Genomic DNA, 24,039 nt, shown 5'->3' on the forward strand with positions numbered 1-24,039 from the left:
GGGTCTGGGGACACGAGCAGTTTGTACTTACAAGGGTTTGTGTAAATATTACCATTAGGTGCTCAAGTTTGGTGTTTGTCCCAAATGAGGTGTTCAACCCCGTGTGCAAAAGGGCCTGGTCCTAAGTGCTTACACCGTGAAATAGCTCCAGGATTAAGTGAGATAACTGCAGTCTCTTCTTTTACCAGGTGCACAGCCCGGAGGGGTTAAGGTAGCTAGAGGTGGGAGGTTTTGTTTTTAGTGCTGGTCCTGGGGAATTTAAATCCCCTCTCCCAAAGGGCTGATTTGAGGGTCAGTGCTGGGGTGGGGGAGAGGGACAGGCTTGGGTGGGTGACCCTGGGGGCTGATTTTGGGGTCAGCATTGGGCAGAGCACTGTGACGGAGCGGGGGGGAGCTCAGTCCGGGATGGATGAGCGGGACAGGGGCAGAAGGGCCAGCGGGATGTGTCCGAGCGCTGCGTGAGGGCCAGCCTGGCCTCCCCCGATCCCCATCCCGGGCTCCCCCCGGGTCCTCCCCGTTCCCGGCGGCCCCCGCGCGGCCGCTCGCGCCGCTCCCCGGCCCGTGATGCACCGCGGCCCCGGCGCAAGATGGCGGCGGAGCGTCAGGGAGGCGGCGGCGGCCGCGGGGCCGGAGCGGAGGAGAACAAGGACCACAAGGACGGCAAGGACAACAAGGAAAACGAGCGGCCGGCGGGGCCGCAGCCCGGCGGCCTCGGCGACAGCCTGGGCCTGGAGAGCATCCTGCGCAGCGGCGGCGGGGGGACGTGGCAGGCCCGGCCCCGTGGGCGGCGGGGGGACGTGGCGGCAGCGCGGGGCTCGCGGGGCTCGGGCGGGCAGGGACGGCGGGGGCTCCCCTGGTCCAGCCTCGGGCCCCGTGCAGAGACACCCCGGGCATGCAGGCAGTGCTGGCCTGGGCCTGCGTGAGGGTTTGGTTTGGCTAAAACCTGGCTTTCCTGATTTGTGGAATTGCGCTCTACCTGTGCTACGTCTCCTTCCGAACCGCGTGATAGCTGGCGTCAGTCTCCACAGCAGCGCTGTGTGCTGGGCCCTGTGCTTTAGGATAAGAGCAGGTTACACGTGAGCTACTCGTGGGGATATTGCAGCTTGAAGTGAGCAGTAATATATAAAAAAATCGTAATAGGTGCGCTGAGGTGGCAGACTGGCTCCTGCAGATTTAGTGCTTCTGAAATCTCAGCATGTAAAGCTCGTGGAGTTTTTGTAGGTGAAACTTCGATGTGAAACCAGTCCAGCTGCACAGCTGTGATAGAGCTGGGTCAGAGGGAGACCCAAGGGAAATCAGGTTGCAGTTTTCCACGTGGCATATGGCAGGTGTTATGTAGTCAGTAAGTGTTGAGTAAGATGAAAGCATAGCAGTTGCCCTGTGAATGCTGGAAGTGTCTAAGTCAATGAAAAAAAATAATGGAATATGAATTCAGCAAGTAACTGTACAGGATAAAAGATAGTCTGAAAAAAAACTTGGGTAGACGGCAAGGATGAGGAGGGCTGTGTTGAGACATTGCAGTTTGACTTGGTTGTTCTGCAAATATAGAATAATTATTGGTTCAGGTTTTAGTACATCAGAGACTTTCTTTTAGGTGTAGTCCCAAGAAAACACTTTGATAGACATCTGGCATTTTAAACTTTAAATGTTTGGTGGTTTTTTAGTTATATAGTAATAGTGTTTCTTTTGTTGGGGCTGTTGTACAGTCTGGTTGTGGGTTTTCTTTAGAGAGTTCTTGATAAAGCTTGAAAGGGAAATTTTAGGATATGAATACATATAGAATAGACATTTCTTGTGTATGGTGCAGACTTTTTTTCACAAAGTAACCTGCATTGTAAACTGAATGGGAAACATCAGGTTTACTAGAATGTGGCATGGTTTTATTTGGTAGGAATAACTGAGGGAATAAAGGGAGTGCAGGAACTGTGCAAATACACTGAAGGATGTGGAGACTGGATGGAAATGATGGAGTGATGGTGTCCCAGGTCACAGGGCAGTGCTTTGTGTCACAGACCCTTGTTACAGCAATGTGCAGCAAGAAATATGCTGAAAAATGGAGACAATCAGCCCTGGAGTTATTTCCAAAAGCTCTTTTTATGAGGTTCTGTGCTCAGAAGGCACTTTGTTTGTGGAAACTGTGCTGGGGAGGCAGCAGTGATTCTGATCAGGGTGTTTTTATCCTTTTCCTGAGCAAGGGGACACTCCAGGGCAGGAAAGCTTCTCTACCTCAGTTTTTCCTCCAAAACTGGGTCAGAAGTGTGGCTGGGGAAGTCCTATAGCCAGGCTGGGGCTGTCAGGTGTATTCTGGATGCATCTTTTGGCACAGCTGCTTATCCCAAAATGATCTGTGGTGACAGCAGCACTCCCGTGGATGTCTGGAGGAGTTGGTGCTTGAGATTTGTCGCTCACTCAGGAGCTCTGCAGGGAACCATGGACTCGTGACGTGGCTTAGAACCATCAACTCCCTCAGCTCTGCTTTTAGGAGGTTTTGGGGTGCCCCACTGTTGGAAGTGCATTTGTCCATGGGATCTGTGGGGTTCCCTGCTGTTATTTTGAGTGTGCCTTAACGCGAGCTGCAGTCCTGCAGATCGTGAAGGAGTCACAGCAGCAGCACGGCCTGAGGCATGGGGACTTCCAGAGATACAGGTTAGTGTTGGGAGCTGCTCCTGGGGCTTGGCTTCACTTCATTTCAAATGTAACCCCCCATAGCAGGCAGCAGAACCCATCTACCAGGTGAACACTGTGCTGTGTCTGTCCAGGCTGGCTCTTGCATCTCCACTGCCCATAGGAGTTTGTGTTCACACCTCCCTGGTAGGCACTGTGCTCCTCCAGAACTCAGTGTTCAATAAACACACATAAAGCAGTTAGTAATGAGCACATCACCCTGATTTGTCAAGGTTATTAATAACTGCATGTCTTCTCACCTTTTTTTCTATTAATTACTACTTTACAGGTAGTTTTTGAGCTACCATATGTCACACATGGAGTTTTAATTGTTAAAACATTGCATGGTACAACCTTTATTCTTCTTTTGTTTTATTTTTTCTGTTTGGATAGGGCAATAAACAGAAACAAAGTTGTCCTCTTTGGCCAAACTGACTGTGGTTGTCTTTTTTTAGGGGTTATTGCTCCCGCAGGCTGAGGCGGCTCCGCAAAACTCTCAACTTCAAGATGGGCAACAGGCACAAGTTCACTGGGAAGAAAGTGACTGAAGAGATTCTCTCAGACAACAGGTACAGGGACTGGGTGGAATTGAGAATTCAGTGTGTTACTGGAGAGTTTCCTTTCAGTAATTTCTGTTTCAGGTGGAAAACTATTCAGTGCAATATCATCCAAAACATTTCTTTTCAGAGATGTGTTGGTAATATTGATAAAAGTGCAGGTGCAAGAGACACTGCTCAGATCCAGCTTCAACCAGTAGAAAAAGGCATAGAAACAGCCTGTTCCTTCTCTTCACTCATAGTTGCAAATGGATTCTTTTCATAATCAGTAAATTCTGTGACATTGAAGAGGAAATGCTTATTCAGGTTTGTTGCAAGGTAGCTGTGGAAATGCTGGCAATGTAAATGGTGTAGCCAGCAAGGTTGTGGTTGGAGATGCAGTCCCTTCCATTTGAACAGCAGTATTGCACTGCAAGTTTTACTTAAATCTTTTAAATTTGACAGAATGCTCATCTGACAGAGAGTATAAGCCAGGATTTTGGGCTCACTTCCCATCTTTTAGGAATACTTGAAATATTTCCCATTTTTTCTTGTGGGAAGACAACACATGATGCTGCTGCATTCACCTCTGTTGTTAAGAACATAGTAAACCAGGTTGTAGAGTGGCCTAAAATGTGAATTCTCTTGTATTTGTACAGAATGATACCTAGTTCTCTTCCTCAGTGGGGTAATTACACTTCTGAGTGAGAAACACAGCAGAAACCAGTCAGGAATAACAAGACTTTGTATGCTCAGTTCTTTAAAAAGTAAAAGCATCTGCCTCTTACTAACCAAGCTGAACTTCTGCTATTGAACTTGGCAGACCAAATGGCAAAGAGCTGGTGGACATGCAACTCTTGTCTGATTGTCACTGTTGTCCCATGGACCCTCCTGTACCCTGCAGGTATTTGCTGCTGATCCTGATGGATGCAGAGAGGGCCTGGAGCTACGCCATGCAGCTGAAGCAGGAGGCCAACACGGAGCCTCGCAAGCGCTTCCATTTGCTCTCGCGGCTGCGCAAGGCTGTGAAACACGCTGAGGAGCTGGAGAGGCTCTGTGAGAGCAACAGGGTGGATGCCAAGACAAAACTGGAAGCTCAGGTAACCACTGATACTTTCATCTTCTTGTACACCAAAGGCTGAATGAGAAACCTTTGGAATCTGGGGTGAAGAAATAATTTCTCTCAATAGATAATAAAAATACAAAGAATTGAGGGCAGCTAAGGTGCTGCAACACAGCCTAAGAAACTGCTTATCTACTGAGTTACCTTTTTGTTAAATGTGCTGAACTAACCACCTAGAATGCAAAATTTGGGGGTTCACTTTCTGGAAAACAGGAAACAAATACTGTGAGCTCTTTGAGCAAGGGGCTGCAGTGCTGTGCTCAATTAATTAAACTGCCATTGTATAGCTTATTTCTGGGGAAAAAAGTTTTGTGACATCAGTGGGCCATTGCATAACAAACAAGAAATATCTTTGCTTTAATTTCTGGTCAGCCTTGTATAATGGAAGGTCCCTGTCCATGGCAGGGGGGTTGGAACTAGAGGATCTTGAAGCTCCTTTCCAGCCTGTTCCATTCTGTGATTCCATTTTATGATTCAGTGGTTCCTTAGAAATGTAGCAGAGTCAGTTAAAGGAGGAGAGGTAGGTAACTGTAACCTGTCATCCAAATAATTTATCTTCTGTGGGAAGCTCCAAGAAAAAGGGCAAAGCTTAGTCACTGACTATAGGAGTCATAGCAGCCTTTGTGCTAAAGGTGGGAGGTGACCTTGCCCTCACTCTGTGCAGGCATACATGGCTTATCTCACCGGGATGCTTCGCTTCGAGCACCAGGAGTGGAAGGCAGCAATGGAGGCTTTCAACAAGTGCAAGTGAGTCCCTCACTTCATTCAGTCAACAGTGTTGGATCACTTCAGTTACGTACAACAACTCTGAGTTGTTTAGTTACCGTAATTTCATGATTATAAGCCGCACCATTTTGACTAAAATTTTGGTCTGAACCCGAAGTGCGGCTTATAATCAGGTGTGGCTTATATATGGACAAAGAACTAAAAGTTGCTGTTTTGGTTTGGAGGACAGATGTCTGCTGAGAAAGGCAGGAGCTTCTCTTTGAAATGGAGAATGTAAACCCCCTCCCTCCAAATTATTATAATTTTGAAATCAAGGGGTTTTCAGGCAACATTATGGGAATTAGGAATAACAGTTCTTTACTAGGGAAATTAAAATAGAAATACAGCACTACAAAGAACAAACCCCAAACCCTGACACAGTCAGAGTACAACCTGACACCCATCAGGCAGGGTGTTGGCAGCAGTCCCATTCCATGGTGGCTGCATCCTCCTGCAGTGACAGATGTGGCTCAGTTGGAGCAGTGCTCCTGTACAAGGTGCAGTTTCCCTCCGGAGCTCCAGTGGTGATGTGGAGAAATCCGGTTTTCCTCTGGAGTCCAGTGGAGAAAGGGGCTCCCTTAGTGTCCCAAAACCTCTGTTTTTATCTTGGTAAGAAATGTTGGGCTCTTCCCCCTGGCTGGGGCAACTTCCAATGGGATGCAGTAATTTTATCAGTGCCACAGTGGGACTCAATGGCCATGAGCAGAAAATGACTGGCTGGAGGAAGGATGGGTTGTGAAAAGATAAAGAACAATGCCCTGCCTGGTTTCAATGGATGGCCCATTAGCAGAATATCTCCTGTGGAGATAAGGATCACTGCCCCCACCCTCAATAGATGGTGATAGAACAGATACCTTTTATCACACTCTGTATTGTAATGTGCGGCTTATAATCATGAAATTACTGTTAACTGGCAGGTGGTACTGAAATAGCATCCTCCAGAGCACAGGCACAAACTGTTCCCTTAGGATAGCACCTCCCAAGTGGCACACACTGCAGTGTTAATATTTGCCTTTTGCTGTAGGACCATCTATGAAAAGCTGGCCAATGCTTTCACAGAAGAACAAGCTGTGCTGTACAACCAGCGTGTGGAGGAGATCTCGCCCAACATCCGCTACTGTGCCTACAACATTGGTAAGGATGGGGGGGCCTCATCTGTGCACAGGAAAGCAATATTGATTTAGTTAAACCCTGGTCTAAGTGACATTGGGGCCATAATATTTTGGGCAAATTCTGCTCGTGTTCTGGGACAATTTAGCAATGCAGAAAGGGTGTCATTTTGCAACAGCACCTGTGGTTGTGTGTAGAAAGACAGAATAACAGTTTGTGGTAGCTTGCCTATGAAGTCAGAATGAAATTGCAGGCTTGTCCCTAAACTGCCAGTATAAAATCTGTATAAATGATTAGGTTTTGTATATGAAAGTAATTTTGAAGTCAAATGGAAGTGTGATCTCAATTTGTTGATTCTTTCAGGTGACCAGTCTGCCATGAATGAGTTGATGCAGATGAGACTGAGGTCTGGTGGCACTGAAGGTCTTCTTGCAGAAAAACTGGAGGTAATTTATTTGCATGCCTCAGCTTGAAGTATTCATTATTACTGTGCTAAGCATGAATATTGATGCAGCAAACCATTCAAGAGCCAGAATAGAACAAAAGTGAGCAAACAAGCCTAGGCTCTGTGGGAAACAACACTTTCCCAAAAACCCTTTGATTTCAAAATAGTCAAGTCTAACATGAATTGAGGAGGTTCAGTTTTGCATCCCTGTAAGTTCAAGCTGCTAAGCTGGGTGTGTTCTTTGCAGGCACTGATCACCCAGACTCGGGCAAAGCAGGCAGCCACGATGAGTGAGGTGGAGTGGAGAGGGAGAACTGTCCCAGTGAAGATTGACAAAGTGAGGATCTTCCTGCTGGGGCTGGCTGACAACGAGGCAGCAATTGCTCAGGTAACCCAGCAGCCCTCTCCATCCTGCCCTTCTCACCATCCTCCTTCCTTCTGTGCACTGCCTGGTACCTGAACTAAAAGCTCTTGAGTAATCTCATTTTATTTCAAGCTTGGGGCTGGAAGGCTGAAGGTGTAAGTGGAGGAATACTGATTATAACCCAAAGGTGCAGTGTCAGCTGGGTGAGGTATTCTGGGAGATCTGTTCTGAGTATTTCTGCTCCTTGGAACATTCTGTGCTGCCTTCCAGCAGCAGGGTGATAACCATTATTATTATTATTATTACATCACTTGGAAATGAAGGTTACATTTTTAAGAATAACTGGTTTTGAATTGCTCTTCTAATTTCTTTAAGCATCTTGTTCAAATGCTCCAACTTCAGAGTAGCCAAAACAAAAAAGATGCATATTGGCCATGGGGTTTTTTCAGCAAAAAATAGCCATTTGCCAGGTGTAGCAGGTGCTATGAGATCTATTCAATTCTCTTACTGACTAATGGAAATTTTCAACTTCAGGAAGTGGATTAATAAATGTCAGGATGTACATCAATTTCGCATGTAATAGTTCTGAAACACTTAATTCAGTCATGGAATAATATCCTGAGTTGGAAAGTACTCAGAAGGATCATTGAAGTCCAGCTTGCTGGAATTTGCAGTGGTACATACTGTGCATGTCTTTAGTATGTACCTCATTCAGGTTTTCCTTGGAAGTGGTGACCAGATGGGGTATCCTGCTTTTCAGTGGCTGCATACACACTCAAGAGTTTGAAAAGGCAATGAAAGGATCTTCAGTAACAACTCTTGCCACTAAAAATGGGATTTTTGCAGCATTAATAACTTCTTATCACCAGGAGAACAATAATAAAACAAAAACCCTACAGAGGGGTAAGAGCAGAGCAGGAGATAGTGGTAAGAAGAGTGTGAGTAGGATAGACAGGATGTGACTGGGTGGGAAACCTGAGTGTTTAATAATGTTAGGAATTGGACATTGCTGAATGGATTTGGTTTCAGGAAGCACATCAGTGTGGCCAGCAGGTGGAAGTACAGCTCAGAGTTCCCTCATTGAACTTCCATCCTGGCAGCTGACAGTTGGACTTTTTCAGTTTGGTTGCTCTCTGAAGTAGTGGCAGAACAGCCTGAATTTGTTCTCATCTTGCTTTGCATTCCTGGGAAGGTCTGACTAAACAGGGGAGTTAAGTGGACTGGTGAGAGCTGAGCATGCAGCAGCACTATTTACATTCCCAGAGGGCTAAAACTTGCCATTTTGGCAGGAGTTCTGGAATTGTGTCAGCTGTGATGGGCAGTCCAGCTTCAGGTGAATGAATTGTGCTTCCTGGGATCTTTGGCACCTTTTTGCTCATCTTCACTGAGCTGAAACCCTGACATAACAGCAGTGCTCTGCAGGGTTTAATTAGAAGTGAAACCAGTCTGTTTTGTGTAAAAATGGAATTTCCCAATGCAATTACACTGTTGGCTTTGGTGCCTTATTGGTAATGGGATGAAGAGAATAAATAAGCCAAGCTGAAACAGGAATCCAGGTTTAAAATTGCTTGTGTCAGTCCTTTTGTAGATTTGAAGGCATGACTTTGGGGGCCCATTGGCTCTCACCAGGTACAAGTGACAAGGCTGCAGGGGCAGCATGACACAGATGTGCTCCTGCCTGGCATTGCCTCAAGGATTCTGTGCTCATCTCTAGATTGCAGCAAAAATGGGTGGCAATAACTGTCAGAGATGTTTCACAGTAGTTTAAACCAAAGGAAACCTGACAGCTGAGCACTCCCCACTTTTGGAATTGGGTTCTGTGGGATTGGTTTCCATGGACCCTGTGAGATGAACCTGTGCAGTTCTGTCAGGACAGTTGGATCACCAGCTGTAGCACTTGTGTCTCAGTCCTATTTCCAAATCAGAATGGTGTATTTATGCATAGAATCAGCTGAAGGAGTTTTTGCTTGGAAAGGAAAACCTTTGTTTCGTTGCAGGGCCCAACCCTTGCCCTCTTTGTGCCTGAGTGATGATCTGGCTATGTCTGTTTTCATTTTTGTGCTTGCAGTGAAATTGCTGTGCTGCTCTGGGTGAGGTTGAGAATGCAGTCAGACTCGTCTCTGGTTACTCTCAGGAGTCAGTCCCACCTTAAAAATTCTCACAGCAAATCTTAAATTAAAAACAAAAAAAAAAAACCAAACCCAAAAAACCACCTCCATCACAGGATACCTGAGGCTTTGTGAGGGAGTAAAAATAACATTCCTGATTGGGTTTGTGAATGTGGGAAGTGGAGAGGCAGAGACTGTACAGCTGTACAGATAAAAAAGTGAGCATGTTTTAGACAGTTTTTTATTCATTTTGACTATTGCAAATTTATTGCAGCAAAGCTTGTCTTACATTGTTACATGACATGGGAGTGGCAGAGCATGGTGCTGGTGCTCTTGAATTCTCCTTCAATCACTGAGAGTAGTTTTTTCTTACTGAATCAGTGAGTCTTGCAATCTCCACCTGGTTTCCTTCTCAGCATCTGAATCAAGGCTGACTTTGGGTTTGGGAGCTTGCTTAATTTAGTACACGATAGGCCAATAAATTAGGCAGAGATCAGGCTTCAACTTGTTTTTCAGAAGTTGTTTTCAAGTTCTGCTTTTGGGGCAGAAGGCCAAAAGCTGCTTCACTTATTTTTAACAAAACTTCTGGCGACAGCAAAAAAGCACTCAGTCACTCCTACTGCTAAAATATATGGTTGCTGTGAAAAATGCTTCAAACAAGCAAGTTATTGCCACTGTGAGCATTGCTGGAGTGGGAGTGGAGGAAAGATAATCATCTGCATGTTCTTACCACATGGGAAAAATTAAATCAGCATAACAAGAGCTGTCTGCATTGGGAGTTTGCCAGTTCAGGCTGCTCAGCTCTGCTGCTGCTGAGCCTTTCCCACAGTGAAGCCCAGCCTCAGTTCAGGGAGCAGTGCAGGTGCCATCCAGGAAGGGAAGGAATGAGCCATGAGCTGTGTCTGCTAGGCCTTCACTGCTGTGCAGTTCTCAGCACCAACCCCATTCCCCACAATTTCTGGCAGATTTGCCCTAAGAATATGTTGCAGACAGGCACAGTTTGGAGTTCTAACTGCTCATGGATCTTAAAGACATCATTTGGGAGAAAATTTTTTAAATCTCCTTAGTTAATTCATGCATCATATAAAAAATTCTGATTTCTGACCTGTCTTGAATCTCCTTTGCTCTTAGGCAGAAAATGAGGAGACAAAAGAACGTTTGTTTGAGTCTTTACTCAGTGAGTGCAGAGATGCCATTCAGGCTGTTCGGGAAGAATTGAAACCAGACCAGGTAAGCAGCAAACATCAGTTTCTACTTCCAATGTGCTTCCTTGGGGCTGATTTACTGTTAAACTTGCTGGGATTTCTTTTATAAAGACCTGCAAAATTTGAATTTATTCTCTTCAGAACTGGAGTGGGAATAGCAATGAAGAAGCCCTCCCTCTTTTGCTTAGAAGTTTGTTACAGCTTCCATGGTTTACCCAAACCTTGAGTTATTCTGTGTTTTTTCATCCCTTGGCTGCCAGTTGTAAGTAAATCATGCAGTGTTTTGTCTCCATTGCCCACAGAAGCAGCGAGAACACTCTCTGGAAAATGATTCTGGGAAAGTGTCCAACATCCAATACTTACACAGGTAATAGGCAAACATTGCTGCCAGTGCTGGTGCAAAGAAGCTGTGTTCATATGTCAAGATTTTATTTTTGTTTGGTTTTGTTTTATGGGGTTTTTGTTCTGGGCCTCTGGGATCCCAAAGGATGACTGTACAGATAAGGATCTGATTCGGGAGCTTTGTAAACGCTTTACTCCAGACTCTCACGTTGACCTTCCAGATGTTTTTCCACCACCAGCTCAGAGCACAGAGTAATGTTTGATGGGATTTCTGGTTTTTTTGGCAGTTATTTGACCTACATCAAGCTGTCCACAGCCATCAAGCGCAACGAGAGCATGGCCAAGTCCCTGCAGAAGGCCCTGCTGCAGCAGCAGCGCTCGGACGAGGACGGCAAGCGCTCGCCGCGGCCGCAGGACCTCATCCGCCTCTACGACATCATCCTGCAGGTAGTGCTGAGAAAACATCCAACTCTTCAGCAAACCAGAGCACTGTGCTGCAAAAGGTTCTTGTAGAAATACAGCACTGCAAGTGAGCTGCCATGAGGTCTGAAGCGTGGCTGAGTACCTTCAAGTACTTCAAAGATGTTCAACATCTGCATGAAACACAAAAAACTTCTTTAAGTTATGAGCAGGACCTGCTGCTTGAGTGGGTGTCCTTTGTTCTGCACTCTAATACAGTTTTAAAATAGTCTTTCTGACTCTTGTGCAGCACCCTTAAAGCTGCCTTAGATTCTGCTGGGCAGGGAAAAAAGCAGCTAAAAATACTTGTTCTTTATAAGCAGGTTCTCAGTTTCTCCCATAATTTTGCAGTTAACTGAGGGAGTTGTGAATAGAGAGAGAAATGTCTTATGAAAAAAACAGTTCATGTGAAATCTAAGGAGTCTTTGTCTCAATTCCTGTTTGTGTCAGGAAGTCTGTCCTGAGGGCAACTTGCCCAAGTTTCAATGAGAGTCCTTCACAAGCGTAGAAAACTGATAATTAGAAAACTGGAAACTATTTCCCTGGGAGTGTTCTGTTGACTTGTCAGAAGGGGCAGCTTTCTCTTAGACCAGCAGATTCCAGAGGAAGGCAATGCCTGCGTTTGTTATTCTGGCTCTGTTTTGCACAGAACCTTGTGGAACTGACACAACTTCCTGGCCTGGAAGAGGACAAGAACTTCCAGAAGGAGATTGGATTGAAGACACTCGTGTACAAAGCTTACAGGTGACTGAGAAACAGCCAGGTTTTCTTTAGCACACATGACACCTTTGGAAGCTGTAACTCCACAGCTCTGTGTGCTGTGCAGGCCTTTGATGCAGCTTCCTCTGTCCTTTGACACTGGTTCCTAAAGGGAAACTATCCACTGCTACTTAAGGATATTTCAGTTGGCAAAAGGTGTGGATAACAAACATGTCAGGAATGCTCTCTTGACTGTTGCAGGTGTTTCTTCATTGCCCAGTCCTATGTCCTGGTAAAGAAATGGAGTGAAGCCCTTGTGTTGTACGAGAGGGTGCTGAAATACGCCCGTGAGGTTCAGTCGGGAGCTGGAGCTCACAGGAACAGCCTGAAGGTAGGAACCCAGTCCTGAAGCTGAAGCTTTATGAAGCAGCTCTGTCCCACTGTTTATTGTTAATGAGGTGCCAGGCCATTAGAATTCAAGACTGATCTTTAGGTAGGGAGAAGGATAATGTTCATTACAGCAGAGACTTTCTGGTGGCATGGGAACACTTCACCTGGCCACTTGCTTGGAGGAGGGACAGACTTGCACCAACTCCAGAACAATTTAACATTTTCTCTTCTACAACTTCTGTAGTGCCTGAAGCACAATGCTGTAGCTTTTCCCCTTCTGGGGAAGTTTATCAAAAATAGGAATTAATTTCTTGGTTCCTACTCTGTCTGATTTTACCTTTGCTCTGACTCTTAGACTAGCACATTTCAGGCTCTCAAATAATTTTCTTTAATCCTCTAGGAGCTGCCTGATGTTCAGGATCTCATCACTCAAGTCAATGCAGAGAAGTATTCCTTGCAAGCAGCAGCTATTTTAGGTGAGTAACACAGCTATACTAGAACTTTGCTGTAAGGTGTCTTGACTAAAGCCCCTGCAACTATTTAATTCCTTTTATTTAATTTCTGAATTTTCTAAATGTTTTTCCATCACCATTCATGTGGGCTCTGGAAAAGTGCTTTTCATTTTGATTTCTTGGGCTGCTGTTTTTGTTGTGCCTGCTGCTGGAGATCCAGGACAAGGAGTGTGTTGCCTCCTTTATTGCCTGAATGTTGCTTTAGCAGATCCCCTTTAGGGTGTTCTCATCATTTTCTGCTGTGTGCTTCACTCAGAGTCTGTGCTGCTTTCCAGACCTCATGACAGTGTGAAGGAGAAGCTCCACCACTGCAGGGCTGTGTTGGCTGTAGATGAGTGTGTGTGGTGCTTACTCTAGAAATCAAATTGATTCTGCTGAAAATACTGCTGTGCATCCCAGAGACTAAGGGTCATGGCTAAGCTTGGAGCACAGCTGCTTCCTGAGACAATCTTACTCTACACCAAGGCCAAGCCTGTTATTCTTACCCCCTTTTGTTCAATTTTGCAGATGCAAATGATCCTCATGAGACTGAGTCTCCATCTCAGGTCAAGGATGGCAAGGTAAGAGCCAGGAGCTCAGGCAAATCCCAAATTCTGTGCTCTTAATGACCATCACCTTTTTCCTGTTACCTGAGTGTCTCTCAGAACACAGGAAATGTCACATTGATCAGGATTTGGTTGTGACTGGTGAATTAAGGAGATTTTATTTGGCTTGGTGCTGAAGGTACCTGACACAGTGGGGTTGCAGCTTCTAGTGTGGCAGCTTGCTTTATTTAGCTTTGTCTCTGAACCTGGGAAGGGTTTTCCAGAGATCTGCAGCTATGGTTTGACAGGAAGTTGAATCATTTTCCAAATCCCCAGAGGCCTCACAAGGGAGCTTGAACTTCTCTTGTCTCAGTTGCTGCTCAGTCCTGTTTGATGTTTGACCCTTTTGGTGTGGCTGGAGTTTAATTTGTGTCCCTGCCTTGGTCTCTTGCAGCCACTCTCAGAACGGTTTGAGACTTTCTGCCTGGATCCTTCCCTGGTCAGCAAGCAAGTCAACCTCGTGCACTTCCCACCAGGATTCCAGCCCATTCCATGCAAACCCTTGTTCTTTGACCTGGCCCTTAACCATGTTGCTTTCCCACCTCTGGAGGACAAGGTGGAGCAGAAGGCCAAGAGTGGCCTCACAGGATATATAAAGGGCATTTTTGGATTCAAAAGTTAACCAGGAACCCCAGAGGAACAGAGGTTTTATTCTGTATTGAAGGAAAAGCTCCAGGAGGTTCTAGGACACAAATATCTGCACCAGAAACCAACAGAGGGAAGTTTTGCCATCTTCTCCCCTGTGTCCTGTGTTTGTCTGTGCCCCACACATTCTTTCCCAGTGTATTAAAGACAAACAATTACTCAGAAACAAACATACACTATAAATAGCTGAAAATAACCTGGAGCACAGAGAAATTCCTTTCTGCTTGGAGAAGTTTGTGATCAGTGGCCTGTCCAGTGCTGGAACACATCTACTTACCATGGATCAGGGCATAGAAATAATTTGATTCCTGCCTCTGCCCCATTATTTGGCACTATAATTTGGTTTTTTTTGATCAAGAAATTGGGGTGTAATTGGGAAACAGAGGCAGAAGTAGATGCAGAACTAAACCAGCAAGGTGAGGCTCTCACACAATGGCTGTGGAACAGTAGCCAAGGGGGCAACTTCTCCTTCCCTTCCAACCCAGAAGTCTCTATATTTTTTAAGAATGTAACATTCAGAAATGACAAAATAGAGCCTCTTTCCTTATCAGTAAGGATGGCAAATGTCAAATGTTGATGGTTATTTCTGCTGTGGTGGGTGGTGAATTTGTACTCTGGGCCAATAGCACCCTTCTTTATTCATCCACACACTTTGTTAAATACCTAAATACAGTATAGAACCTATTCCTGAAAGTATTTTCCTGGGAAAACAGCTTCATGGGTGGCTTTAGAAATAGCTACTTGCTCTTCTTGGGAAGTTGGGTCTCTTGGTGTTCGTTTTGTCTCTGATCTAAACCTTGTCTGAAAACAAGATGATCTTTTTCTGGAGTTCATCTATTGCTTTGTTTCTTGTCCCTGGTCAGTAGCTACTCCTGAAATAAGGGATGAGGAACAGGAGACCAGTAGGTTTGTGAGTGATAATTCATCTCTGTCGTGCCAGACAGCATTTTTTATAAAGCACCCAGGTGCCACGGGGATGGGCACTTTGAAAGTGCAGGTAATTTCATAATTGTGATCACTTCAACAGGAAAAAATCCCACAGCACATGGGCAGAAATGTTCCTAAATAAAACATTTGGAAGATTCCACCAGCACTGTGTGGGTTTTCACTCGGCCTGTAGCTGGCAGGTTTGTTCTGGTTGTCTAGACTTCATGTTTTTTCTCCCTTTTTAGGCATTGGAATTAAGGTTGGTAACAGGACTGGTTTGAATTATTGGGTTTTTGTTGTAATGGGAATTTTCCTTGCAAGGTGCATGTCAGATGAATGGTGGGGGGGAATGAACAATTCCCATTATTTTAATATGAATGTTTGCTTTGTTCCAAGTTGATCTGATTTGTGAGTTCTCTAAGTACAGAAGGATTGTGTGTTAAGAAAGAGGTGGGAGGAGGAACTTCTTGTTTGTGTTTAATTTTTGCAACATGGAAACAAAATGGGAATTTCTGGTGTCGTGGCCAATCCCCTTTGCCTTTGGATTGCAGGGGCATTTTGTAGAAGAAAGGGAGGTGTACAGAAATGTGAAAGACTTCATTCATCAGATGGCAGTTTCTAGAAAACTTGGTCTTGACTGGCAGCTTTCTCTTCCCCATAATGCCCATTTCCTTTTAGGCAAGGGAAGGCCCACAATGACCAGGCTCATCTGGTGCTGTGTCCAGCTGAGCTGCTCTTCTCAACTTTTGGATCAAATCACAGAATATTCTCCTTTGGTTTGCACCAAACTCTGCTTTCCTTCCACGGGTCTGTGTTGTGCCTGGACTGATTCCAGGGAAACTCCTACTGTGGCCACTTTCTAGTTACAGTTAGAAAAACCTAAGAGCAATTGGCCTCTTTCTGCCAACCCTCTTTTGACAGCTAACTGATGAGTTGAACGCAGATAAGAAGTTTGAAAACAATAAAGTTTTATTCCTGACCTCTGAGGCGTGTAGTTTGTATTAGGAACACTGAGCACTCTTTGCCTCCCAAGCATTCAGAGGATTGAGGTCACAGCATCACCTGGGGCTACTGAACCCCTGGGGAATGGCCACTTAGCTCTGGAGGAGGATCTTCTGCCCCAAGGCTCAGATAACGCCACTCTGAGGTGACTTGGCTTGTTTGTTTTGGTGTAGTGTTAGTGGAAGGTGAATGGAGTGGGGTTTGTGAGCAGTGGTGTGGCTTAAATCATGGAAGGTGCTGATGAGGCTTGGGAAAAGAAACCTAAAAATGTAAAGAAGGGAAAAAATTTGTTACTGAAGCCACCTGTACGATGCAGACCAGACCAGACTGACAGAACTGAGGCTTTTAGCCCTGCAGTGGGGCCGGGGCAGGCAGGTGAAGTGTCTGAAGTGCAGAACAAACCAATTCCCCTGAGCCTGCCTGGGTGCTGGGCCTGGAGCAGCCAGGGCCAGGTGCAGAGCACTGGCTTGTGGGACTTGGAAACTTCCTTATTGCTCTGCCCTTTCATTGCTGTTCCTTTAAAGTGCTTGTGCTCTTTCCATGAATTAATTGGCAAGGAGGCCATGTGATTGCCCTCAAAACAGGAAACTCCAGCAGAATGGTCAAGAGGATTGCTTTCAATCAACTTTTCCTATGGAGTATCTTTGGGATTAGCTCTGGAATTTTAATTACAGGCTGAGCTAGCTGTGCCTGGTACCACTGCATCCATTAAAATAGGAATGAGATGTTCATCATGGCCCTCACTCCACCACCAGTGCCAGACCTGTGTCTGAGCAGTGTTTATTTCTGGTTGTGCACCCTCAGAGGTCTGGGGACTGTGGATGGGTCTCGAGAGACTCTGGGGGACAGAAGTGAGGAGCATGAGGCAAACTGGGCAGTGAAAGAACTGAAAAGTGGCATGTGGGATTGTAACAGAATGGCCTGGGGGCTCCTAGATAACAGTGTCTGCCTCCTTTGGAAAAAGGGTTTGGGGTATTTTAAACAAGGAATTGTGTCACTGGAAAATTGTTTCCTAATCCAAACTGCTCCAGCTGTGGGACATCCCAGGTGGGCACTGCCAGGAGTTCTCTGGGGCCTTTGTGGCTGTGTCTCTGGAGCAGCAGGTTTGGCTGGCAGGTGCTGAATTGAGGAGTGGGAGTAGAATTCATCCTTGAGAGAAGATGCATCTGCTGAGGGATTTCTGTGGTCCCTCACAGCTCTTGTGAGCTGCCCTGTCAGCACAGGTACCCTGTGGGCTGCAGCCGGGGTGACATTGAGGTTTTTGCTTGCTTAAGGAGTGATTTGATGCGATACTGACTCTGTGGCTGCTCCTCTTTCTTCAGGATGGAATTGTTTACAAACAAGAGCAGCTGCAGGTCGGTTTTCCTGCCAAGGAAAAACCCTTTGTGAGCCGGGTGGGATCCTGGCAGAGGAGGGCTGGGAGCAGCCGCTGTGCTGGGGCTGTCCCAGGAGCAGCACCTCTCTCCTGCCTGCTCTGCCCTGTCCTCCCTCCCTGCTCCCTGAGGAAGTGCTGGGGCTGCAGCTGAGAGCCCGGGCTCTGTGCCTGAGCCCGAGCCCCTCTCCTCCCTGGACCTGCCCTTCAGCCCTGGCACTCACAGGGCTCCAGGGACAGGCACCCACAGCCGAGCTTCGTGCTGGGCTCTGGCGTCTGGGGCTCACCCAAAGCACACCGAGGGTGAGCAGGTTTGAGAAATGCAGCCCCTCTCTGCCCCTCTGCCTTTGGGTGAGGTTTCCTGGGCCTGGCTGTGCTGCTTTGTGCCTGAGCAGAGGCTCGGTGCTGCAAAGCCAGGTGTGACAGCTGCTGTCACTTAGCTCCTGGAGAAGCAGATCTCGGTGGGATTTGGGTGGTGCAAAGCAGGAAAGTCCTTGTTTGGGAGCATCCACCCTGGAGTGTGCTCACTCTGTTTGCTTTGGGGATTTACTCTGTGACCAGCAGCACCCTGCTCAGTGCTGAGTTCTAGTTAGAGCTGAGCCCAAGCACAAAGCCCGTGTGGGAGGGAGGAGGCTGTGTCCATCCCCAGCCCTTCCCTGGGTGAAAACCTTCCCACCTCTGGCCTAAAAAGCAGTCATGGCTCAGAGGGGGAGGTTTAACACCACTTTCAAAGGGTGTCATTTATGTGTCTGTTGTGCAGGTGGCCCTGGGCGCAGCTTTCATGTTCCCCAGTGCCATCCATCCCAATCCAGACCCAGGTCCAGGCATGCACTTGGCATTTCCAGGCACTGCCACACTGGGATCTCAGTCACTCCTCCACTGCTGAGCACCCGAGGTGCTGTGGTTATTAAAGTCTGAATTCTTGCTCTGGAAATGATCTGTGCCTGCCTGGCTGGGCTGCAGGACGGTGCTGGCCGTGCACAGCACAGAGCCAGGCTTTGCCCCAGGCTCACACGCTGCTCATGAGGATTAGTGACTCCCATCCCTGCCCGTGGTCAGTCTAGGGAGCAATGCTGGGCTGTGGTGCCCGAATGACTAAAGAGCACCATCAAAGCTCTGAATTACCTTCAGTGCTTGCCTTTTTCCACAGAAGCAGGAGAACATCTAATTTTCTCAGAGCATCAAATTAAGTCGGGGAAGAATTAGCAGAATTAGCTGTGGCAGACACATTCATCCTGCTCTGGTCCCTGCCTGTGACACAGAAGCACTTGCTGCTGAGTCAGGCAACAGCAGCTCACAATTGGAGCCTTGCAGGAGGTTTATGGTGATTGAAAATCATTTGGGGCTCGGGGCTGGAAGCTGCAGTTTGGGGAATGAGTCCCTTGGCTCAAATGTTCTTGGCTGCTGCACCCTCTGCTCTCACAGATGGGTTGGGAGGTGTTTTGTAGGGGCTGTCACTGTTCTGTCCCCTGCCTTAGTCACCCTGGAAGGGTTTGTCTGCTCTCCCTGACAGCCCTGTGGTGCAAGCAGAGCCTTTCCAGGAGCTTGGTTTGGTTTGGAGGGTGTCTGAATGCATGATCCTTCCTAGCTGGTGTGAGCACACTCCTTTCTAAGGGCCAGATGGGATGCTCCAGCCTGGGCCCCTCTGCTTTGAATGCCTGCTTCAGTCAGCTCTTTGTGTTGAGACGTCTCCCAAGCAGGGACATCTGTGAGCTGTTCCAAGCACGTTTCCCCTGCCATACACCATCCTGCAGCTGTTCTGCACATTGCAGGGCCTTTGCCTTGAACATGAGTGTGGAGAGCAAACCTGCCCTCGTGTTTAATTTTCCATCATCCCAACACGGGCTGGCTGCCTGGTGCTTTATCCCAGCATTTACAGGGGATGGTCCCTTCTCCAGGGCACTCCTGTTTGGGCAAACAGCTTGGAAAGAAACACTCCAAAAGCTCTGATCTCCCACCCTGATTCCATGGGTTCCTTCTCCAGCTGTGCCCTGTGTGTGAAGGCTGCCTCTCCAGGCAGGTGTTTAATTACCTCATTGCCTCGTTAATGATCTAGGACACATCTTGTTCAGATCCAATCACTCTGTTTGGGAGCAGCTCCCTTCAGCCCTGTCACCAGATAATAAAGCCAAATTTGCAGGCTTCATCCTGTAAGTTATAAGCAAGTTTTCCAGACAAAGTGTCCTGAGAATCTGCCATTAGTGAATTGATTCAGTGCTATTACAGCCTTGCTAATCCTCTGGGGAGAGGAAAATGAGGCTAACACATTAACTGCTGCAGGGAATTGCCCTGATGTCCTGCTCCTTAGCTCTGGGGCTTGAACTCAGAGGGAGCTGCAGGATGCTGGAATGAGCCTGGAGAGGCCATGGGGTGGGAAGCAGGCAGGGCCTTTTGATGTCTGAAGGGTCTGAGGATGAGTAGTTCACAACAGCCCTGGGACTGGGCTGTTAAGGAGATGGCGTGGTGGGGATGTCCTCTGTATTTAGGGAGATCCAAAGGAGCAGGACAAGAGCTGCCCATTTGTCTGTGCTGGATTGGGCCACCCCTGGTTTCTGGGGAAAGTTCTCTTGGAGCTGAGTGGTTCTGCATCCAGAGCCCCCTGACCTCTGCAGACCCTGGCAGGATGCTGAGCCTGCCCCAGCCTGGGGAGATTTTTAATGGGTCTTAATTCCACCTACAGGGAGGAATCCTGGGGCCTTTGCACTTCCCCTCTGCTTATCAGTTGGCAAAGATAAGGCAAAGCAAAACAAGGTTTGAGGACCCAGTAATTTTAGACTCCAGAAAATGAAGTGTCCTATTATCCCAGTGGTGAGGCAGTTTTTTCAACTAGGCTGTTCTGAGGCTCTGACAATTCACTTTGGCTTGTGGAGTATGAAAACTGCTCCACAAGGAGGGAAAAGGGCTGGAATGGGAATGGTATGAAAAGGTGCCATCCTTGGTGTCTGCAAGGCAAACAGGCTGATGAGTGTGTGAAACCAGGCTCTGATTCCTCCCAAGGTGGTGTCCTGGGCCCTGATTCCATGTTCCACTGTTTCCCTGGTTCTGGAGACACTCAGAAGGGTTTCTCTGTGTCTGAGCTCAGCTCAAGTGTTATAGGCTCAGTCTCCAGCTGCAAAGACCAGGTAAGTCTTGGCCTGGGCTGCCTGTACCTGCTGGTCCTGTTGTTAAACAAGCAGCATCTCCTCATGGATGCAGAAGGCTCCCTGGGATGTGGTGGTGGGTGCTGCTGCTGAGCTGGCCCCTCGGTTTTATTTGGTGTAAATGTGGGTCACCATGAGCAGGGACCTTACAGGGTGAGGAGATGCACAAACTGCTTTTCCACAACTATTTCATAAACAGCTCCAGGCTCTTTCCAGGTGCCAAACAATTGGAGACCAAAACCCAACCACTGTCTGCATGTGTGCTCACTGGTTGTTCCTGTGTTTTTCCTCCTACTTCCCAATGGTTAAATTTGATGTAAAGGTCCTTCCCTTGCTCTGCTGTGGCACCCACTGCTTTATAGAGTTATTTAGGACCTTGAAAGTGGAGTTTCCCCTGCAGTGTCTGGGTGCTGTGATGACATTGGAGGTTTGTGCAGTGCTTTGATTTTGTTGCATCACATCCCAGGGGATGAGTTCAAGAATGAAGAAGTTCAAAAACAAGAAGGTGAAATGGAAAGAAGGAATGGTGTGCAGAGGGTATTCAGGAGGGGAGAGGCACAGGAGTGTCAAGTTCCTTGTTATCCAAGAAAGCAAATGGTCTTCAGAGGTAACAGTAAATCATTTATGGGCTGTGTTGCCTGCCATCCCCTCTATAAAACCCAACAAGCTGATAAGGACAGCACGGCCTCCTCCAGCCTCTGCCAATCTCTTAGGAAAGGTTAGCCAGGGATGGTTCCTGAAATCTTCCTGCCCTGAAATGTTCTGTGCTCACTGAGCTCCTCCAGGCAGCTGTGCCTGCTATCTGTCCCTGCAGGCAACTGCTCAGCTGTGTGAGCACAAGAGGCAGCTGCTGGCTGTGTGACTGCCCTGCAGAACCAGGCATCTGCACCTGGCACGGCTCCCGGCCACGGGGATAAATCCTGCTCTGGAAAACGAATGAAGTGATTGTGGAGTGACTTCCCATACACCTCCTGTTGTGTCTGGAGCCCTGCAGGAGCAGCCAGCCCCAGGCCTATCCCCCCAGGAGATGTCTCAGCCCCCAAACAGAGCTGGAGCCCAGCTGGGAATGTGCCTGGGCAAGGCACAACCTGCCCTGGGATTGGCTGTGCCCTGGATCAGGGGCAGCATTTCCAGGCTGGAACAACTGGGATGAGAAGAAGGCTGCCCACCCCTGAGCCATGTCCTGTGGGCTCTGCCAGCTGTGGCAGGAGGCAGCTTGGTGCCCATTGCAGCAGTGATCCTGTTGGAGATGGAGCTGGGGTGGAGCAGTCTGGAGCTGGGGGACCCTTGGTGATGCTGTTGGGGTTGTCTCCTGGTCTCCCTGACCTGTGCTCGGGTTTCCAGCTGCACAGGGGCAGGCAGGTCCTGCATTTTGGGCCCTGGTCCCAGTGCCAAGTGCAGCTGTGTGGGAGGCTGTGGTGGAGAACTGGTTGAACTGGTCTCCTTGCCTGTTGCTTCTTGCAGGGTCTGGGTTAAGCACGGTGCTCTGCCCTGGCACGGCTCGGGCCAGTCCGGGCAAAACCCACGGAGGATCTGGAACTGACCTGGGCTGAATCCAGCAGTGCCTGTCACAAGTGTGAGGATCTGTCATAATCCCCTGAGCATTCCTGCAGTGACTTCCCCTTCCCCATAGCAGATCTTGGTGTCCATCCCAGAGCAGGGCAGGCTGAGCTGGCAGCAGCAGAACGTTCCTTGTGTGCCACAGGTGCTGGGCAGCAGCAGAAACTTCTGGGCTGGGTGCTGTGCTGGGGCTGCTGGGCTGACCCATCACCCCAGAGCCATCCTCTGGCTTCCCCTGCCAGCCTTTTCTCCTGAGGTTGGGACAGGGCTGCTCCATGGACTCTGCCTGTCCTCCTCCCCTGCCTGGCTGAGTGAGGGAGAGGCAGCTCGAGGCAGGCTGTGCTCAGCATCACTCCAGCTTAGGGCTCAGGACCAGGCAGGACCTGGCCTGGCATCCCAGCTCGTGCCTCACATGGTCTGTGAGCAGCCAGGTGCTCTGCCAAGGACTCTGCTCTCCTCCCAGAGATCATCCCCGTGTTTGTCTGTCCTGTGTGTGTGGCACAGAGGCAGCTGGCTGCTGCCAGGGCGTGTGTCTGTGTGCACAGGGCTGACAGCAAGGGCTGCCGCCTTTGGAACACTCTGCATTTCCAAGGGATCTTCTGCAGGCAGGGGTTGGCTGGGGAAGGATCACAGCTGTGTCTTGTCACACAGGGGAGAGGAAGGTGCTGTCTTGGAGCTGTGCAGGTGAGGAGCCCCAGCTGTGGGCTCCAGGCTGATGGATGGCTTGGGAAGCAGGCTGTCCACAGGGCTTGTTGGTATGTGTTTGGTTTACTCTTGGTGCTAATTCTTAGAACTTCCTCCACGTGCCAGGGGATTTTCCAGGGGATTACAGGCAGTTCATCTTGTCAAATTTAGTTTCTTTTGAATCTACAGGGAATTAATCCCCTCCTGGCCCATGCAAACAGCAGAAGAGCTTGTCCCATGCTCCTGTTTTGTGTGGGTACAAAATCAGGTCTGTATGGAATCAAATGCTTTCAACTCTCATCTCTGGCAAGGCTTCAGGTCACTGAAAGCCTTTGGATGCCACTGAGAGGGACTGGCTCTGGTCTGGGGATCCTCCTGGGATCTCCAGCAGCTCTGGTCAGAGAGCATCACTGCTGTCATGGGTCAGTGGGATGTCAGTGGCAAAGGGGTGATCTCTCAGTGACCACTTTCCATCCTGTGTCTTTAACTCTCTCCTGAGACAAGTGTGATTTAAATTTAAAGAGGACAAAGAGGTCACCCAGGAAGGGACAATGGACCCTGGGCCTTTTCCTCTGCTCCTGGGTTGTCCTTGGACCACACAAAAAATTAAGAACAGCTACAAACCTGTGTTGGCATCACTGGTGTCTTGCTGGTGCTTATGTGGGGGCTGTGACCCCCAACTTCTCCTGTCCCCTTCCTCCTCCAACCTCTGCCCTCCTTCCCTGGTCCTGCACTGGGTAAGATCCCCTGTTGCTGTGGGATTCCTGCTGGATCAGCCTGAAACACAGGGTTCCTGGTTTGTGGGGACCTTTGAACTCGGCTTTATCTGAATCCAGCAGGTAGCCAGCCCTGGCTGTGGCTAGGGAGAGCTGTGGGGCTGGGCAGCCCCACTGGGCATCCCCAGGAGCCACAGAGATGCCAGGGTGATGCTGAGCTCACTGGGAACCACTTGGACTCTGCAAGAGAGGGGAAAGAGCTGCCCGGAGGCAAAGCCTGGTCTAAGGTCTTGTGTGCACAGGGTGCCTGGGCAGAGCCTCAGACCCAGATCTTTGGGGCTGGGTTGTCCCAGAGCCTGAATCCCTCTGGCTGAGGTGCTGGGTTGCTGTGCTGGAGCTGCTGACTTTCGCCCTGCCATGAGCCCTCCGTGTTTTCCCGGGAGCCAGGGCCCAAAAGTTTGCTGGGTTGTAAAATAACATCATGTTCTGAGAGCTGCAGATCCCCAAACTGCTGCTGCCACCTTGGAAAACGCTTGGGTGGCCTTGTCCGTGGGGATTCTGCAGTTCTGTAGCATTTTAAACAGATGCTGCAAGGAGCTTGGGTGGCTGCAGTGCCCTCCCTCCAGGTCTCGTTCCCAGCTTTTCCTCCCTGCACAGAGCTCTCTGTCCCTCTGCTGGGAATCTGCT

The 24,039-nt window shown here is 48.3% G+C and overlaps 1 protein-coding gene across 1 annotated transcript; it reads left to right on the plus strand.

Annotated features, from left to right (window-relative positions):
* Positions 1-571: 571 nt before the first annotated feature.
* Positions 572-15,041, plus strand: SRP68 (signal recognition particle 68). Its single transcript, XM_033076897.2, has 16 exons — positions 572-735; positions 2,580-2,646; positions 3,120-3,233; positions 4,105-4,300; positions 4,988-5,070; positions 6,113-6,222; positions 6,562-6,644; positions 6,891-7,031; positions 10,247-10,345; positions 10,623-10,687; positions 10,950-11,109; positions 11,771-11,865; positions 12,082-12,211; positions 12,611-12,686; positions 13,230-13,282; positions 13,701-15,041. The coding sequence occupies exons 1-16, from the start codon at positions 588-590 to the stop codon at positions 13,926-13,928; spliced, it is 1,848 nt and encodes a 615-aa protein (XP_032932788.1). The 5' UTR covers positions 572-587; the 3' UTR covers positions 13,929-15,041.
* The last annotated feature ends 8,998 nt before the right edge of the window (positions 15,042-24,039 follow it).

This window comes from Catharus ustulatus, chromosome 20 (genome assembly GCF_009819885.2).
Source record: "Catharus ustulatus isolate bCatUst1 chromosome 20, bCatUst1.pri.v2, whole genome shotgun sequence".
Lineage (NCBI taxonomy): Eukaryota > Metazoa > Chordata > Aves > Passeriformes > Turdidae > Catharus > Catharus ustulatus.

Bases quoted from the DNA above. Each gene is read 5' to 3' on its own strand.
- SRP68 (XM_033076897.2), top strand. From the start codon at position 588: ATGGCGGCGGAGCGTCAGGGAGGCGGCGGCGGCCGCGGGGCCGGAGCG. The intron at 7,032-10,246 runs GTAACCCAGCAG...CTTTGCTCTTAG, and splicing joins ACGAGGCAGCAATTGCTCAG to GCAGAAAATGAGGAGACAAA. The intron at 12,212-12,610 runs GTAGGAACCCAG...TTAATCCTCTAG, and splicing joins CTCACAGGAACAGCCTGAAG to GAGCTGCCTGATGTTCAGGA.